This window comes from Malus sylvestris, chromosome 17 (assembly GCF_916048215.2).
Source record: "Malus sylvestris chromosome 17, drMalSylv7.2, whole genome shotgun sequence".
Classification (NCBI taxonomy): Eukaryota; Viridiplantae; Streptophyta; class Magnoliopsida; order Rosales; family Rosaceae; genus Malus; species Malus sylvestris.
The window spans coordinates 14,809,041-14,829,474 of record NC_062276.1 but is presented as its reverse complement, the minus strand read 5'-3'; the positions used below and the strand labels follow the sequence as shown (position 1 = coordinate 14,829,474).

At 39.4% G+C, this 20,434-nt stretch overlaps 2 protein-coding genes and 1 long non-coding RNA gene across 5 annotated transcripts in view; all 3 read left to right on the top strand.

The window, feature by feature from the left end:
• The first annotated feature begins 322 nt into the window (after nucleotides 1–322).
• The window catches only part of LOC126610747 (tyrosine-sulfated glycopeptide receptor 1-like), a 38,456-nt gene continuing 18,344 nt past the window's right edge, over nucleotides 323–20,434 (top strand). Inside the window, exon 1 of one of the 3 annotated variants that reach the window (XM_050278871.1) lies at nucleotides 323–3,178. In XM_050278871.1, the coding sequence (XP_050134828.1) occupies nucleotides 1,108–3,178 (2,071 nt within the window). In that variant the 5' untranslated portion in view covers nucleotides 323–1,107. The remainder of the gene's footprint in view (nucleotides 3,179–20,434) is intronic. The other 2 variants (XM_050278870.1, XM_050278869.1) reach the window with 2 other exon arrangements.
• Nucleotides 677–20,434, top strand: part of LOC126610750 (uncharacterized) — a 38,959-nt gene continuing 19,201 nt past the window's right edge. Inside the window, exon 1 of the long non-coding RNA XR_007618615.1 lies at nucleotides 677–734. This is a non-coding gene — a long non-coding RNA (uncharacterized LOC126610750). The remainder of the gene's footprint in view (nucleotides 735–20,434) is intronic.
• LOC126610748 (uncharacterized) lies at nucleotides 6,480–7,855 on the top strand. Its single transcript, XM_050278873.1, has 3 exons — nucleotides 6,480–6,693; nucleotides 6,788–7,048; nucleotides 7,399–7,855. The coding sequence occupies exons 1-3, from the start codon at nucleotides 6,587–6,589 to the stop codon at nucleotides 7,634–7,636; spliced, it is 606 nt and encodes a 201-aa protein (XP_050134830.1). The 5' UTR covers nucleotides 6,480–6,586; the 3' UTR covers nucleotides 7,637–7,855.

Here is a 20,434-nt window from a genome sequence, read left to right as displayed (position 1 = left end):
GATGCTCCACTCTATTAATTATTGTTAGATTACTTTAAGTTTCAGGATATGCGTAGTAAATAGATTAAATCAAAATCATTAAACGATAATCAATAAAGTTATAAGCATTACTATCATTTTAAGATGCTGAGCAAAACATTTCTTTTTGCTAAATACAAAGTTTTTTTCCTTGTTCAAACACACGGTAATTTCTTACCCACTTAACCAGCAAGTTGCAAGTTTGCAACCTTCACTCTCTCTCTCTCTCTCCCCCCAACAGTCCGAAAGATCCAAATTTCCACAAATCCATTGTTTACCAAATTGACCAACCAACCCCAATCTCCAATCAGGCACCCACGACTGACCTGACTCGAGACCCATTTGCTGCGCTGGCTTCTTCATCGTTTTCGTCGAGCTTTCACAACAAGAACAAAGCACAGCAGTGCCCCATTTTTCCTTTTTGTCTTTTTCGTGTCTGGAAAAAAAGAGGAGAATCTTCCGAGAAAAATGAAAAACGGATGGGCAAGCAAGTTTTGAAACGAATATTAGAAACAGAAAAAAAAGCTTTAGTCTTTGATGCACATGTGAAATTGTGAATATCCAAATCCTACTGCACACGCTAACCTCTCTCTCTTCCTTCTTGTGGTGGAGGTGAAAGAAAGAGGATCACCATCATCACCACCATCATCCCCATCATCATGATTTCAAGATTAGAAAATGTCCAACACCAACAGCCACTACCAGCCGCCCACAAAGTAAACGCTCCTTCCCTCCCCTTTTATTTATTATTATCTCCTCCCCATGTCAACGTCACTTGTCTCACACACCCATCGCTCTCTCCCTCTCTCCCTCTCTCCCTCTTCCTCCCCCCCCCCCTTCTTCTGGGTCAACTTCCCAATTGGGGTTTCTTCCTTTGTTTTCCTGCCATCCCAAAAACCCAATTCCCCCCGCCCTCTGCACCAGGTAGATATAGCTCTCTCTGTCCTCTCTCAGGCATTTATTCAAACATGTGCTGGGCGTTCTAGATTGGTACTATTCCTGCTGCTGCTTCTTCTATGATTCCAATAGATTGTAGTTAGAGTATTGATGGTGATGTGATTGAGTGAGAGAGAGAGAGAGAGAGTCTTCATGTCTTCTTCTCTTGTTCGGATGAAACACGACAAGCAGAAGGTGAAGGTCCCAGCAATACCAACACCACCAACCTTTCGTCTTCTCTGCTATTTGGGTCAATGGATTCTCGTCCTTCTCATTCTTCCTTGCTCTGCCTCTGCTGCCTGCGACCGGCTCGATCGCGACGCTCTTTTGTCCTTGCCCTTCAACACACCGTTGAATTGGTCTGCTTCCACTGACTGCTGCCTTTGGGATGGAGTCACCTGCGACCCGGTTGAGCACAGCCGCGTCGTCCGGCTTTCTCTGCCCAGGAGAGGCTTATCCGGTGTCGTCTCTCCGTCCATCACCAACCTCACCCGTCTCACCCACCTCAATCTTTCCCACAATTCCCTCTTGGGTTCTCTCCCAGACGACTTGCTTTCTTCCCTCCCAAGTATTGAGGTCATTGACTTGAGCTTCAATCGTCTCATCGGCCGCTTCCCACAATCCTCCCATGAAAGCAGCCACCTGCAGATTATAAACTTGTCCAGCAACTTCTTCAATGGAACAATCCCAGCTTCGATCCTCGTCCCTTCAGTGTCCGTTTTCAATGTCAGCAACAACAGCTTTTCGGGACCGATACCGGTCAGCAATGGCGGGAATCACACTTCCCTTACCTTCTTGGACTTGTCCTTCAATAAATTCACCGGCCCAATTCCCCCAGGAATCGGATTGTGTTCGAGGCTCCAAACTTTTCGGGCAGGTTTCAATGCCCTCAATGGTTATCTCCCTGATGAAATTTTTATGCTTGCTGATCTCCAACAGCTCTCTCTGCCTGTCAATATTCTCTCTGGACCCATCAGTGATGGCATCATGAACCTCACCAATCTCAGGATCCTCGAGCTTTATTCGAACAACTTCTTTGGGCAAATCCCTGGGGATATTGGTAACCTTTTCAGGTTGGAGAATCTGCTCCTCCACATCAACAACTTCACAGGTGCCTTGCCTCCGTCCCTCACCAACTGCACAAATCTATCCACCTTGAATTTGCGGGTTAACAACTTAAATGGACAGCTCTCTGCCTTCAATTTTTCCACTCTCCAACGCCTCGCCACTCTGGACCTTGGCAACAACAACTTCATTGGTGAGTTACCTCAAAGCCTCTACTCGTGCAAGTCCTTAACTGCTATTAGATTGGCTAGCAACCAGCTCACTGGCGAGATATCACCTGAAATAGTCGCGTTAGAATCGTTGTCTTTCCTGTCCATCTCTACCAACAGCCTGACAAATGCCGCGGGGGCTTTTAGGAATCTGAAGGGTTGCAAGAATCTGACCACTCTGGTCTTGTCGAAGAATTTTTGGAATGAGGCTTTGCCAGATGATAAAAGCCTTGGAGCCCCAGTTGGATTCCAAAGTCTTCAGGTTTTTGCTATCGGGGGTTGCCAATTCACAGGTCAAGTACCCACCTGGCTAGCCAATGTTACAAATCTTGAAGTCTTGGACTTGTCGTTTAATTTTATAACTGGTTCGATCCCCGGTTGGTTGGGCAGTCTGCACAACCTTTTCTACGTTGATTTGTCTAATAACCACCTTAGAGGAGGATTTCCTCTTGAGTTCTGCTGGATGCAAGCTTTGACATTGAAAGAGGCTAGTGAGATAGTGGACAGAAGTTATCTAGAGTTGCCTGTCTTTGTGATGCCCAACAGTGCTACTAATCAGCAGTACAATCAGTTGTCCAACCTCCCCCCGGCAATATATTTGGGTAACAACAGCCTTACTGGCAGTATCCCCATTGAGATTGGTCAATTGAAGTATATTCATGTGATGGACCTCAGTCATAACAACTTCACTGGCTGCATCCCGGAACAAATTTCTAACCTGACCAACTTAGAGAAATTGGACCTCTCCTATAACCATCTTTCCGGTGAAATCCCTGCTTCTCTCAAAGGTCTGCATTTCTTGTCTTCCTTCAGTGTGGCTTACAATGATCTTAAGGGACTTGTACCATCTGGAGGTCAGTTTGATACTTTTATGAACTCCAGCTTTGAAGGGAATGCTGGACTATGCGGCCCTCCAACTGCTCACATCACTTGCCCTCAACCTTTATCACCTGCTGGTCGAAGATCTAACAGAAACCTTCTTATTGGGCTCACCTTTGGGATCTGTTTTGGCATTGTATTTATTGTTGTCTTGTTAGTAGTGTGGATGTTGTCTAATAGAAAAATCATTCCTGGAGGAGATACTGACAAGACGGATTTCGAGACCATGTCTAGCCAATCTACTGTTGTTGCTCCTGAGCTTGACAAGGATACCAGCTTAGTCATACTGTTCCCAACCAAGACCAATGAAATCAAGGATCTTAGTATAACTGAAATCTTGAAGGCGACTGACAATTTCAGTCAAGCAAACATCATTGGGTGTGGAGGTTTTGGTCTGGTTTACAGAGCAACGTTGGCAAATGGGACCAGGCTAGCTGTTAAGAAACTCTCAGGAGACTTGGGTCTGGTGGAAAGGGAATTCACAGCAGAAGTTGAGGCACTGTCCACTGCCCAACATGAGAATCTGGTTTCCCTGCAAGGTTATTGCGTGCATGATGGTGTTCGCCTATTAATGTATTCGTATATGGAGAATGGGAGTCTGGATTACTGGTTACATGAGAAAGTGGATGGTCCTTCCCAATTAGATTGGTCAATTCGACTGAATATTTTGCGAGGAGCAGGCTGTGGGTTGGCTTACATGCACCAAATATGTGAGCCGCACATTGTGCATCGTGATATCAAGTCAAGCAACATCCTCCTGGATGATAAATTTCAAGCACATGTTGCTGATTTTGGATTGTCCCGGTTGATTCTTCCGTACCAGACTCATGTTACAACCGAGCTTGTTGGAACTCTTGGTTACATTCCTCCAGAGTATGGACAAGCATGGGTGGCCACTTTGAGAGGAGATATGTACAGTTTCGGGGTTGTCATGCTTGAGCTGCTAACCGGAAAAAGGCCTTTTGAGGTATGCAAGCCAAGGGGGTCAAGAGAGTTGGTTGGCTGGGTGCAGCAAATGAGGAGAGAAGGCAAACCTGAGGAAGTTTTTGATCCTCTCCTGAGAGGGAAAGGCTTTGAAGAAGAGATGCTGCAGGTTCTTGATGTTGCTTGCTTGTGTGTCAACCAGAACCATCTTAAGAGACCTACGATCAAGGAAGTTATCAGTTGGCTGAAAGATGTTGGGACATCCCAGCAACATGAAGATAAAGACTAGTACATTATTTTTTTTTCCTTTGACACTTGTTAAGAAAGTATTTATATGTATACTTGCACATAAATATTTTGGGTATTGTTGCAGAATTTCACCACATTACTTGTGTAAATGCTTTAAAGATCTATGAGGCATCTATAGTTTTGTCTAAACCTCTGAGGCTTGGCATTTCCAACTCTTTTATTACAGAAAACATGAATTTCTGCACGACAGCGATCTTTCTGTCTTAGACTTTCACCCCTTCTCTGAACAAGAATCGCGCAGAAGAACCTGATTGTGATATCCGTACATTGGATTGATCGCAATTGATTGCATAAAGTCATTCTATCCATTGATGAACAAAGTAATATATAAAAAATAAAATGTCCATTGAAATTTTTTGTAATCGGTCTGTTACTGTTAGATTCTGTGTAAATTTCTAAATTTTGAGACACCTGCCGATGCACACATCACTAGTTCTGTTAATCCGGAGTGCGAATTGCATAAATCTTTGGGAATGCAGAATTGCAGATGTCACTGAACATTTCGGTGTGATTACTTAATTGGTTTTACTCATTCCTGATATGAATTGATTATCCCTGCCATGACGAGATTTTTTTTTTCTTTTTTCTTTTTTCATGCGTGTGTGAAAAGAAAGACGATGTTATTGATACTGATATTCAAGTACGATCAGAATCACGAAGGAGAATATCCTGAAATTAAGTCAGGAGGAACGTCACTCTACGCTATCGCACCGCAGAGTCTTGGATTTGGATTTGAAAAGGCAAAAGCTCACAAGAGTGATGTCTGCATAATTGCCACCTTCATGAGGGAGACATCACTGACATTCAACTTTTGTGGGAAAATGCTTTGGTGAGTCATCGAATTGGCGCAGCTCTTCACAGACCTGTACATGCGCAGAGCGTTTCACGAATTTGTACTTCCTCTCTGGCCCGATGTGATTTTCATTTTGGGTGATTATTTTGACGGCGGTCCTTATCTTTCAGATGAAGAGTAAGAAAGCCCAATGGTTTTTTTGCTGTTTCAGTGAAATGTGCTTTCTTTGTTGATGTTTTAGTTGATTTGATTGCTTCATCTGATGGCTTTATATCGAATTAGCTCGGAATTGTTGGGTTTTCTTTAAAAATTGTTGCTTGACTCGCTAAGGTTAGGTTCTTTTTTGTTCCAATCTTGGATTGACTTTGCTGTATTCTGTGGAATGGCATTGCCGTTGTTTGCTTGATTTTAGGTGGAATGAGTCGTTAATCCGTCTGAGACATATTTTTTCTCTGAGGGTGCGAGACAGATATTTCAATATCCTAGTTTACTACCTTCCTGGAAACCATGACATTGGCTATGGAGTTCTCCACTCTCGTATGGAAAAGGTGTTTTTGTTATGTTGCCATTAAATAATAACTTAAGTTTTGGTCTAGAACTACTCTGACAGTTACTTGTTTGTCTTGCACATTGCTTAAAAACTTTTTCGTTTTGTTAGTATTACATGCGCATATTATTGAAATGAAGACGATCTGAGTGTGAACTTTGCATAATTTTCTAGAGAAACCATATACAAAAGATCAACGAACATATTCCATTAATTCATTTATAGATGTTCAAGCGTATCCAAGGGTTTTATTGACCCATATTCGATTGGATCGAAGAGATTGGACAGATTGTAATGGCTTTTCAGATGTTGAGTTTATTTGTACTCATAATGTTTTTAAACTCACGATGTTTAGTATTTAAACTCACGATGTTTTTTATTTGTACTTTAAATGTTTAGCGGATTCTGCGATCTGCTAATGGTCAAGAAGTAATGTAAGTGTTTTCTCGTCTTGTGTTTTGGACAACTGAAATCAGAAAGCTACATTATCTTGCAAGTTTGGTAGGTGGCAGCCAAGGATTCAGTACAATTTTACAGGTATCAGAACTACATTACAGAGGAATCATCAAACTACGTACTGGATTCAATTAAACCGGTTAGTGCTGTTTCCTCTCTATCATGCATCTTGCCTGTGAGAGCCCTATTAATTGATTCAGACTGTAGGATCTATATTTTACTTGCAACAATAACTTTTTGAGTGATTTCTGTAGATACTTGTTTTATCCGGTCATGATCATGATCAGTGCCGCGTGATCCATACGCCAAAAAAGGGCCTGTGGGGGAGGTAAGCACTCTATGTTTTGGGATGTATAATTCTTACCAGGACATGATTTATTATTGATAAATACCTTTCAGTACACTGTAGGGATAGTAAGTCGGCAGCAGGGAAACTTGTATCCGTCTTTCATGTTATTGTCTGCTAGTAATTTTGTACCTTCAAATGCATCCAGTTCTGAAGAGGCAATCTCAACTTATCCGTGCTTTCTTCCAATGCAATCACACATTTATTTATGGTAACTCTTCATGTTGATGTGTGTTGATTTATACAACTAAGCTTTTCCGTTGGCTTTGTTTCCGTCTCTTACCTGTCTTTTCACAAATTTCCAGGTATCTATCACTATTTGTTTTTACCCTTGTTTCTCTCCTGCTTTGGCCATATAGTGGTGTGAGTCTTTGGCATCATTGTAGTGATTTGATGGGGATTGTAAAACAAGTAATCAGTAGCATCAGAAGTAGAACAAAAGAGAAAATTGAATATCTAAACTGTGTATATGAGATGATTTGGGATGCAGAAGAATCAATGCATCTTGTCAAGAAAGCCATAGGCACTTCTATTGCACGTTCAATCGAGAGAAACTCAGTTGAAAGGTTTGTTTCTGTCCTACATTTTCATACCCTATTTCTATTGTATGTGGCTGTGTATGTACATATCGAGTCCCACATCACCTGTGTATTGAGTTAACGCGAGTTGTATAAGCTATTATGGGGAGTCCCTCTAGTGATTAGTCTTTTGGGAATATTGTTCCAATGGAAGAAGTGTGCGTTTTTAAGATGGCGAGTGGTGGAATGGTATTTGAGTGTGTGCTAAACATTTCATTGGTTTTGTAGGTCTTCGTTTCACATGTCCAAACCACCTTAACAGATTTTCTCTCGTCTTATCTAATTGTTATATATCCATTGATATATCATGTGCTTTCCATTCTTTTCTTTTCTAGCAGAGGTAATGCTGTGCTGCAGTCCGCAGCTAGAAAGAATCTTTCCCAGGACATAGAGGTTTCTGTGAATGGAGACTCTGATGCGGATTCTGTGGTTGATCCATTGGCAAAGTTACTGCCTAGAGCAAGCAGATCAAGGAAAAAGACGGTGACCAGAAGATTGGTGCAGACATTACTAATGGTCATGATCATCGCTGCAGTAAATGTACCCCTCTATGTGATGTTACTTTTCAAGGATTGAATCGACCAATGACATCGAATTTGCAGATATATTGGGTTGTACATAATACAAAGAAGGAATACCATGTCGACATATAGCTCGCATATGGAAGTCTGGGTGAATCCCATCGCTTTTGTACTTTTGAGTAGTAGCTGAAAGTATTCCATATCCTTTTGAACAATTGTAGAAATTTTTTGCCGATGGCATGTGGAAATATTAAAACAGTTTTAAGTTTGAAAACATGATTGGTGGTAAAGATTTAGGGATTGTTTGGAATTGATTTTAAAATGAATGAAAACGTTTTTGGTGAAATTGATTTTAGGATTCAAAAGTATTTAAAATGTTTTTTTTTTTTTAAGAAACACCAGATATATGCTTCTTGCAGGACGCACTTGAATTGTTTTTCTAGAATCTACTTAGATTTTTAGTATTACTAAAGATTGATTTAAAAAACATTTTCATAAAAAATGCTTTCAATAATTTAAAAAGTATTTTCAAACGAGCCCTTAGATTACAAGGCACGTTTGGGAAATCCTTGTTTAGATTTTAAGGGAAATCCTTGTTTAGATTTTACCTAATATATTCAGGCATTATTAGGTGTTTCATTTGATGAATCTGCAAACTTTCCCAAACTTGACAGCATATCCGTCGACATCCCATTTGAGTGGGTCACGAGATTGGATGTGGAATTTGCTGTTTGTAGTGGAATTTCACATCTTGTGTGTATATGAGTAGGGGTACAAGAAGGATGTAGAACTTAATGTTTATAGTGGATTTCATACTGATTGTTCTAGGAGAGCGGCTTTTCTGCAACCGGTTTATCGCCTTCTCTGCATCTCTCGTCACATGATTAATGAGAGAGGCAAAGAGAAATAGAAAGTACTATACATCTGTTGCATGTAAGTCTTACACTTATTTAGAGTCACATAATATTTTATAATCCAGATAATCATAAAGTTAAATTTAAGGGTGTTGAGTCAATTTATCTAATTATAGTCACATTTGAATCCAAATGACAATCATTGCAAAACCCATGATTACAAGTTATTAAACATTTTTGGCCAAACCAAGATGTTGGCAACTAGAACTTATTATATAGCAAGTGCTCCATTGCTCTTACAACATCGCCTGCAAACCCATGATTACAAGCTTTATATTCTCCAACATTGACAAAGAGGGTAAAAACATTGGATTTGGATCCCATCCGGATTAAATTGTAGGAATCTTATAGATTCTCACATCTTAGATATTTTTGTACATCATACGGTAAAAAATCATTTGACTTTTATTATTTAAAATTCAACACAAATAGTACCTAATGAAAACTGATCATACGATATACAATGAACGGTTAGTATGTGAGGATCTCTAGGATTCCATAAAAAGGATCCGGAGAGAATTCTGATCAGAAAACATTTTCTACCGTAAAACTCCAAAAAAATTAGGAAAGAAGGAAAAAGGGAGAAAACAAAAATAAAGAAAAATAGGAAAAAGCATACACCAGTTGTACTGGTAAATATTGACCATTGAGGCTGCAATGAGTCAATCAAACAGGCCTTTCAGATAGACTCCTCCATGTCAGCTACAGTGTCTATGCTTTGAAGGTCCGGCTAGTTCAAAACCATGTGTGTGGGCATAAATTTGAACCTCTTATGTGCTCCATAAACCTAAGTTGGGTTGGCCCCAAAATTAGGTCAAAAAACTGAGCAGTGGCACTCCAGAGCAAGGAGAAGATAACCCACACAACAATTGAAACCAAACCGGACCAGCAGAAACAAGCATCTTCCATGGAGTGTAGTGTAGGTACAAGGAAAAAAGGTTATAGTAAGACCGGACGGTGAGGTTTAGTGAGCACTGAACCCGTCATACATGCATGTGTGACCTCTCATGTGACCTCTCACTCACGACATGCATGTGAGTCGCATCATATAACAGTGATGGATCTCGTAAACATGTTGTCAGAGGATGAAACATTAGGTATGACGATGGGCTCAGATAATAAGTTTTTCTGGGATAAGGTGTAAAGAAGAGAGTCAAACTAGCTAATCATCTCCTTGAATGTACCAGCAAAGGAGCATGGTGGCGCAGCGGCGTAGGCTGTAATTACGGGCACGTTGATCGCTTCGAGTGAGCCTTGACTGTGGCTGATTCAACCTGGTTGCATTGTACTTGAACCATATCCATGACTGATGATGGCTAGGCGAGCTGAAATGTGATGGTTTGAAATGAAAAATAGAAAGAAAAAAAAAAGAAAAAGAAAAAGGAAAATAAAGAAACAAAGCTCAGGAGAGCTTGAAGGAGTAGAGTGTAGGGTAAGATGGTAGAAGTATATACACAATTTCAAAGCATGGAGTCGGCTGAAGTTTGAAGCAAGGACGTAAACATGGTCAGGCTCGGAAACTGAGGGATATGCAGCCTCAGCAGCATAGTTTTCTATGAAGAAGGGGGACGTGGGGTTCAATGTAGTAAAAAATTGGAAATTACTTGCATTCACCTTGTTGTTCTCTCAATTATAAACGTGTGTATTTTTGCTTACCACCCTTAATTGGTGGTAAATACTCATCATCTTACTTATACCATTGGATAAATTCGCCTTTTGGCGAGAATCGAACCTAAGATCTCTCACTTACAAATGAAGATTAATATCACTAGACCGTAGTACTAAGTGGTAGATACCTATTTCATGTTATATAATAAATTGAATAAAATTCGTCAAGTCCGCCTAGGCCCCACCTAGTTGTCGATGCACTAAACCTCAACTTGCCGCACAACTAGTGCCTAATGTCTTTTGAAACTTTACCCCAAACTAGTATCAAGATTAAAGAAACTTGATTCGAATTCGACCAAATTATATACAAGAAATTGTAGAAAAATTGCATGAGAAACCCATTTAGATATGCAAAAGCAGTTGAGTTTTAGAGGCAGGTGCTTTGTTGCTAATCAATTAGGGCTAAGAGGGTTGGATTCGAATAGGGTGACTTGTACAAGTAAGGAATCAGAAGGAGAAAGAGAAAAATGGAGGGTAAGAGGTAGAGAGAAGAGGGAGGAGAAATTCTTGACGTAGACGATGGCAAACGCAAGTAGCTGGAAGAGGATTCGAGAAAGGGATCGAGAAAGCAGCGAGCATGCTTCTTTTAGCAACCCGACTAATTATACGTAAGTTGTGGAGTGTATAAGTTAGTGAGTGTGAGCCGTATAAAATAGGTGGGACCGAATTAATTTGTCTGGTTCTTATTTAGTATAGATGGCACCAAACATTGGATTCGTACTAAATAGTACTATCTGGTGTCTAATACGGCCTGCCACCCTTGCTAACGCAACCCCAGAAACCACTCGACACATGCGGTTCTTCAAGCGTAGCTACTACCTTCGCGTGAACCTTTTCCTGGAGTAACCTTCTTCCCGATTTCCTTTATATCTCTCTCACCTCCGACCTTTAGTCCCCCTACCCCCTTACATATTGCGTCACCCGCACCCGAACGACCTGGTTGCTGAAACCAACCTCTCTAAGCAACTGCGACAACCTCGTCTACAGAGTCGAGCGGCGTGCTCTTCCCGACAAATGATATGAACCGTTGCAAATTGAACTGACCCAGAAATGTGAGCTTTTCAATTTGAGAATTACTTGATAAAATTTAACCCAAATGTAGGGGTGGACACAGTACGGTTCGGTGTGGTTTCACCCTCAAACCGGAACTGAAACCGGGATATATCAACTATTTGGTTTGGTGCAATTTTGCTTAAATTTATTACTAAAATCTTACTGTTCGGATTACACCAGTTTAGATTCAGTTCATGCCAGTTTACCGTTTTGAATACTAAATCATTTGAATACCAAATAAAAAGGTATTTAAAGTTTATTTGTTTTTGCATACTTGCATTCAAATACAACTTCTAAAATGGTTATACAAGTTACAAACAAAACATATCCTTTTCACATACTAAATCAAAATCAAAATTGATACCAAGCAAACAAAAAAAGAAGGGTAAATTACATATAACTACCTCAACTATTGGGTCAGTCACTGTAACGCCCCGCCCCCGAAATACTTAATTTTAGGAAATAATTCCAATGATAGGCCCAATTTAAACTCTTAATTAATTTACTACGATTAATCACGATTCTTTACTTCAATTCCTTAATTCCTCACAAAACTATATCCATATTTTAATTATCAAAACATACGATAAAATTATCAATTTAATTCCCAAATTTCTTCTATTAAAACAACTTCTCAACAAAAGATTAATTTTCAATTATTTAGGGCTGCATCTAACCCCTGTTAGAATGCCTACGTACCCATGAGCAGGATCAAGCCCTTTGTAGTTCACCATTCATTCTTTTATCCATTTCCAAAAATATTCTAGTAATATAAATATTCAACATTAGCTTTCACAATTGAATCACACCAAATGGGTACTATAACGCCCCCAAAATTATGTACGAACACTATTCACGGTAATAGGCCCAAAATAAAATCATGGTTAATTAATATTCTATTAACCACCATAAATCAAATTCGATCATTTCATGGCTAAATATATATAATAAAAATCACATTTAAATGGAAATCACATTTATATAACCATTTCATATTCATAAACGATATTAATGTAAGAAATCAAGGTAATAACCATATCACATAAATTTGGGTCATTCTCTAACCAATGTAGGCCCACAAGACTTCACTTAGTATCCCATAGTACTAAATTTAATATTCAGAACGTTACGAACATGTTGACCAAAAGTCAACTCTCGATCAATGGTAGGGTCCACAATCCTATGTAATTCAATCCGGAAGATTCGCCCATCAGATTTCAGATCTACAACTTCCTAAGGTCCGCATTATGCTTATAGACCAATATACTAAATTCTCATCGCGATACAACGGTCAGATCTCTGCCAATTACTAGGATTAGGTGGCGGTCAACAATTTATTTTACAAACTTAGAAATCCAATTCGGAAAGATCCTTATGTCGGAATTCCAATTTGTCAGTTCCTAATATCCTCAAATATTACATTCTATAATGCATTAGAGTTTGGCGACGATCCAACGGTTGGATCGTCAATTCAAATAATAATCAAGTAATGCACCTTAATGAAACTAGGTTCACAATAATCAAATCACATACTACGACGTCAAAAATGAGATCAAGATATCAATTTAGCATAAAATAGCATCGGCGGCCCACTGGCCACTTGCCGCCGTAGGTGGCGGTCGGCCGCCTCAACTCGTCGGAAAATTCAACTATTTCCAAAAATTACCAAATTTTACAGGCAAGTAAATCTCAGTGAGGGGAGAAATTTTCATACTTGTGACTAAGCCCAATTTGGCCGGGAAAGGCTCCAATTCCCCTCGAACCTGCTGAAACCCTAGAATTTGGTTGTTCTTCAATTTGACCAATCCGCAACACCACCGCTCCTAAACTGTGTGGGCTTTGTTCCTGGCCTTGGGAGAAGTGTTTGATGGTGGTGGTGGTCAACATTACTTTCACGATCGTCGGATTTCCGCCGTGGCACCCTTTGAACCCACGGGTTCCGTTCTGCCTGAATTTAAGCTCAATCCCAATAAAATTTGGGTGGAAATGGACGAGGTGAAGAGGTTGATTAATTTGAGGATGGTGGCGAGGTTTGTATTGGCAAGGTTCATCGGGAAGGTGGGAGAACAAGTTGAGTCCATGGGTTATTCGGGTTAACCAGTTTCCCCCCTTTCATTCTTCTCTCATGTCCCCTCATTTCCCTCTTCCTGATTGGTCAATTCCCAATCCCCCTCTCTCATTTCTCTCCATCCCTCTTCATCACAGCCACACACGTGGCACTCCCATTGCTCCAGATTTTCTGGAGCCTTCCAAATTAATGGCAAAATGACTATTTTGCCCTCAATTTCAATCGTTAATAGTTTCTTCATTATAACTCCGTTTCACGAACAGTTTTCGCGTACACGTTCGTAGGGTCATTCTCTATTCAATTATATCAAGAAATCCGATAAAATATATGAGGATAAAATATGTCCTCGTATAATTACGTTAAGCCAACTAAGGTATTTTCGTCTTTTTCACTTGTCGATAAATTTTAAGACGTAAATTATAATAATTTCCTGAAACAAAACTTTAAAAGTTCTCAATTCAATTTTTCATAACCATAAATCAATTTATTTTCAATTTTTCTCCACATATTCATATATTTAAGTTTTTAGGGTATTACAGTCACAGTTTCATACCTCATCTTTAAAAAATTTCAATGTCATACCTCATCTACGAATTTTATCTTCTGTTTGTTTTCTATCAATTCTTTCGTTAAATAGTGACGTGGCTTGATACGGGGCCCACTCTCTATTAAAAAATTAATTAAATATTAAAACAACTAAAAAAAAATCATTTAAAACTTTTTTTTGCATAGGGTACCCACCCCTTATCCCCTCACCCTTTCTTCCCCATCCCATTTTCCCCAAACCCAAACCCAGATCCCACCCACCTCGCTTCTGTCTTCTCTACACCGATCACTACCCGAGTCCCTCATCCCGCAATCATCCTCTCTCACCATCTTCGCTCTAACAGACTCCGCTGTGACCAAATTGGGTTAATCGGCCCTCTCTCTACTCCAGTACCACTTCTGGCCTCTTCCCCTGCCCCCTCAAATGCCTCCCCCTCCCCCTCCCCCGGCCACCAAGATCCCGAATTTACTCTCCAACCACCCTCTTGTTGCCGAACCTGATGTTATACCTTACTTGTCTGAAACCCTCTTCGACTCCTCCCCTTCCCTCCAAGACGACGCGGAGGACACCACAACAATGATCGCGCTGGTGGTCGGGTACGAGGATGGGTGCGGATTTGCTGGATCTCTCGACCGGGTTGAGCTTGAAAAGCAAGGAGAATGCAGTGGGTGCACTGCTCAATTTGTTCAGATGTGGCGGAGAGAGGGCGTTGAGAGAGGTAAGGGAGGAAGGGCTGGGAGTGGTGGATGAGATTGTTGATGTGGCGAAGAATGGCAGCCGGAAAGAAGGGGTGGACGGGATCTAGGTTTGGGTTTGAGGAAGACGGGAAGGGGAAGAAAGGGTGAGGGGATATGGGGTGGGTTCGCCATGAAAAAAAAATATTAAATGATTTTTTTTAGTTTTTTAATATTTCATTAATATTTTATTTTTTTAATTTTTTTAATAAAGAGTGGGCCCCGTCTCAAGCCTCGTCACTATTTAACGGAAGAATTGACAGAAAACTGACAGAATGTATGAAATTGTAAAAAATTTGTAGATGATGTATGACATTGAAATTTTTTAAAGATGGGGTATGAAACCGTGACTGACCCAATAGTTGAGATAGTTTTATGTAATTTACCCAAAAAAGAAACACAATTCAAATGTACATATATATTCATAATACAAATATACATCCACACATACAAATATATTCACTTTGGGGTAAGAATTTTGGTACAAATATAATAGTTTAAGCCCAAAAGGGACTTATCAAGAGATTAAAAAAAAAAGCCCTAAGAAAAAGGGAAAGAAAAAAGTAGGAAGTAACTTAACACCTTAAGATCATTCTATCCAAGAAAAATATGAAATTGAAACTTGAATGTCATTTGGAGATCTATGAAAGAAAATGACCTCATTTTTTAAATATGTGACTTATCTCAATAGGTGAACCGTGCAAATAAAAGATCTAATTGAGAAATGCTCCCATGTAGTCACACTAGGCAAAACCAGTTTGATTTTCACCACTCATTTGGTGACACCTGCATACAACTATTAAATTTAGTTAATTGTTTACATTCACGGTTTGGTTCGGTTTTAAGCAGTTATACCAACATGAGAATCGAAACCGATATGAACGGTTCTGTGACAGCTCGTCCCTAATTTTAAGAGTTTTTAAAGTTTTAATAAAAGATTTTACAAAAATGTCCTTTGAGGCACGCGCATTATTCGAGGTTAATCGTTGTGTCATGCCATCTAAGATTTATTTTCTTGACATATCCTCGTAGTACTCGTCGCTACGGACGTGTGGGCACTGACGGTTCGTGATTTGGAGTTATATCGAAAAAGTTATTAACGTTTGAAATTTGGGATTTTAAGGAATTATAATTTTAGTAAAATCTAGAATTTCTTTTATGAAAATGGATGGCCCAGATTAAAGGAAATCTGAAATGAATGGCTTGAATGTAAGAGAAAGAAAATAAAAATAAAAAGATATAGAAAGGTTTTGTGTGTGTGTGTATGTGACGGGAAATAGGGAAGAAAAGAGAAGAAGAAGAAGAGATTGGGCAAAAACTGCCCAACCAGAGGAAGAGAGCAGGAGCTCCGAGAGAGAAAGGAGAGAGAGTTGGCGAATGGGGAGAAGAGAGAGAGGAGACTGGCCAATCAGAAAGCAAGAAAGGAGGAAATGAGAGAGAGCGAGAAGCGGAGGAGAGAAGGAAGAAACGGGTTTTCCCCAACCCGTGTACCCGCGCACCCATCTCCATTTTTCCGACGATTTTCACCGGAATTCTCACAAATTGGATCAAGTTACCACTTCCAATTATCACCTAGGCCTTCCCTCTTCATGTTTCACCCCAAAAATCATGAAATGTGATGGTGAATTGGTGAAGAACGCACCCGTGGGTGCCGCGACTTCTTGTTCAAATTCTTCAAATCTTGAAATGTTTTCTTTCAATTACTAACACCTTTAGCATTCCCTTAGGACCTAGAACAAAGCTCAAGCATTGGTTGGGATGACGGAGTTGATTTGAAGACGAATTGGAACTCACCCAATTCTAGGGTTCCGCACGGATTTTGGTGAAATTGGAGCTCTTCCAGACCAAATTGGCCTTGGCCTCAGGTATAAAGTTTACTCTACTAATTGAGATATTCAATTCTGTATTTTTTGAGAATTTTTGGAAATAGTTGGATTTCCCGGCGAGCCGGGGCGGCCGACCGCCACCCGCGGCGGCCCGTGCGGCGGCGGGTGGCCAATGGCCCGCCAATGTCATTCTTAGCATGTGTTTTAGGTTCTAGGTTCAGTTTTGATAATTGATGGACGTAAATTGAGTAATTGAACCTAAGTTCGTTACGATTCGTGGTTAGATGAAAATGTGAATTGACTATCCGACCGTTGGATCGTCACAAAACTTTGATACATTGTAATACGTAATATTTGAGGATTATAGGAACTTACGGATTGGGAATCCGATGTACGGATCTTCCGGAATTGGAGTTGTAAGTTCATAAAATAGAATGTTAATCGTCACTCGGTTTCGACAATTGACGGAGATCCGACCATTGGATGGTAATGAAATTTTAGGATGATGTCCTAGAGGTATATTGTGGACCTTTAGAAGTTATGGATTTGAAATCTGAGTTGTAGATCTTCCGGATCGAACTACGTAGTGACGTGTTTTATATAAGTTATATATTCTATCGATATGAATTCTGAGGTTGGATTTGATTATTGTTCTAGGCGCCGATCGTCATGACGCCTTGATGTGTTGTGCTAGGGAGTTGTTGGGCGAACTCCAGGTGAGTGGGCAGTATTTCTGTTTATACCTATATACTATTGATTTTCTAGAAATTGAGTTTAAATGAAAGTATGTTTTAAAATGTCATGCATGCATATTATGAGATATATGAATTGATAATTGATGCATATATATATATATATATATATATATATATATATATATATGTGAATTGGTGCTGTGGACGCACATGCGAGTATCAGGTGAGTTTTATGTTATTCATGTGGATCATTGATGATGTGAATTGTGTTGAGAGCTCATAACCTGCACCCCTGGTGTTAATGCTTATATTATTCACCGCACCGCACGCTCACCTTGGATCCAAGTAGGTGCATGTCGTACAAACCGATAGAGGGTTTCGACATGCTAGTCGTACAGACCACTAGAGGTGGTTCCGACTGGTAGGTGACCTTAGATTATGTGCACAGATGATTGATGAGAGAAGCACTAGAGCGTATTATTACACCATTCTTCTCGTACAGACTATTTCAGGTAGTTTCAACTTATGTGCAGAGTAGCGCCGTACAGGTCACCGTGGTGACTCCGGTTGGATTGGATATTGAGCTATAGAATTAACCGAACAAGACCAACTGCAGGGTCTCCGGTTGATTCCTTATTTCACCTGTTATATTGATGCATCTATATTTTGTTTTTGACATTATGACATGGCATACTTTTTGGTTTTGATAAAGATTGATGATTTGAGATATTTGAAGGTATATGCTATTATGTTATTTTCTGGGAAAGTATACATGTTTTACAGCGAGGGATTAAAAATGTTTTAAATGAAATGTTTTCAAAAAACTTTGTTTTACTGACCCACTCAATTTTGTTTTGCGCCCCTCCAGGTTCTAGATAGCAGAGCTTTGGTGGCCACAAGGAATCCAGCAGTGTTATGACAGAATTCACAAAAGTAGGACTCACCCTCGGGTGTTTCATCTTAGTAATTGTATTTTTTTTAAAGCTTCCGAACTGTGTAAATGGTTACGTCCCTCTCACGTGACGGTCAACATGCCCTCCTTCGGGACGGGGTATGTCAGTTCAGTCCGGTTCTTGAACATGCGTTGACTGGTTTTGGTCAACACGGTTTTTAATGGTTTATTTTATCACGGTTCAATTCGTTTTCACGGTTTCATGGTTTTTATGCCAAGTTAATCAAGCTTAATTCAAGTCCGAGTTAAATGATTCATTAATCTAATCTAATTTACTCCAAGCCAAAGTTAAACAAGTTTAATTCAAGTCAAGCAAATTCAACTTAGTCTCTGAAACTAGTTCAGTCTAAACTAGTTCGATGTAACAAACGAAACGGATGTGACTTATATATGTTTCTAGTACCCATAAAAATTTCTTCCTCTAAACCTTTGCGAAGTTGCAATTTCCAAATGCCTCCTTTTGCAACCGTGTGAACATTTCCATATCAGGTTTTGGTGGGTATATAAAATAAAGAACCAAAACCCTAATCCATCAAAGATTGATATCTTTTTTTTTATTATTCAACACCAAGTGTTCGATTCACATTATAGCATGTATGTAATAATCAATTGGAAGTTGCGTTTGTTTAATAGTTTTAATTTTTTTTTTTTTGTTTTTTACAAACGATATCGTTAATAGGTTAAATTATTAGTTGCTAGAAGAGAATGAAATCAGTAAACATTAAACCCGCACCAAAATATATATGAATCATTACTTTCTATCATTGCGATAAAGTGTCATATGCGCGTTTATTTAATATTTGGATCATATTCATTTGCCTATAGTTTAGTTTGACAAATGCATTCTTTTTATATGTTCCACTAGGCACTAGATTCTTATTGTTTTTTCAACTATTTTATTTTTCATCTAGTATTGGCTTAATGCATCCAACCTGGCGATTTACTTTGTCAATTACAGAAAAGGCTCGTCTCCTAGCATACTTTTTAGTTTTCCCTAAAAAAATGATATTCTTTAATTAAATATTTTGTTTAAAACAAAACAAAAAAAAATATTTAGGGCAAATTCAGGTCATCAAAAGTGGACTTTGCACGTAAAAGCGTGAGTAGTGCGCACTGATCATAAGATAATGTGAATTGATTATCAAAACATGGACAAGATTAACTCTCATCTTTTAAAACAAATTAAAGATGCTTTTTAGGACCACCAGAAAAAAGGTTCAATGATGCAAAGTGTTCCTATCTACTCTCCAGTCCTACTTGAAATTATCAAATGTTGGTAATAAAAAATGGACCAATTGATCTATGCGTTCGAATCTTTACATTTAAGTTGAATTATCCTCTTCATAAATTAAAGTAGTTTAATAAGTTTTTTAAAAATGTATGCAATTGAGTAACTAGCTCCACAAACGAATAGATCCGATCGAATTGAAAAATGTAAATTTTTGTGCAAGTTACTCTTTCGTCCTTATTTTACTTGATTATCTAAGCAATTCTACTTTTTTTTTCTTTTTTTTTTCACACACTTCAGTTAATTCAATTTTTTTTCATTGCTTTGCGAAATGAATTTATGTTCTTCAATCGTCCAAAATTCTGCGAGAATATTGGGGCTCCCCTAAGGATTTGCTATTGTTGTAACAACAATGTTGAGTTTTCGGTTTACACAATTGAGTTCATTTGTATATGCGTCTGTAATGACTAGTACCAAGAACTCCATTTTCAATGAATTATGGGTCTGGGTGCTTAGCAAATTGTATTTCCTGCAGCTTCTCTAGATCAATACTCGGCATCGGAGGAAGGGGTGGGAAAGGTAGCAGTTTGATGCATAGAACTAGTGGGCTCGGCATCTGATAAAGCACCCGCACATTATAGCCTGTAACGATTCAGCTTCTACTTCTGGGAGATCAAATGGAGCTCTATTTAGTGCTCAGAATAGTGATGAGTCGAAGAACACCGTGCATTGCATTGATGGGTGGTGGGGGTCCATATTGACTATCATGAGGTCTTGATAAATCTAAACTCTTTTGCTCCCACATGTTAATAAAGAGATACCTCGGTTGTATGTAAACCGCCATCTTCATCCCCACCCCTAAAGTGTCGAAATTACTAGCGGCAACAAGCACCCCTAATGTTTAGGCACAAAAGCTGCTGGTCTAGGACCAGCTCTTGTTGTCCAACTATTGCAACTAGGCCTGGCAATTCCTGACACGACCCGATAACCCGACACGACACGATCCGAAATTAACAGGTGTTCGAGTCGACACGATAACGAATCGGGTATTATCGGGTAACCCGATAAGCACCTGTTAAGATAACGGGTTGGTTCGGGTATACACGTGGGTAACACGATACACGATAAGCAGAATATTAATTTAATAATTTTATAACCCTAAAAAATA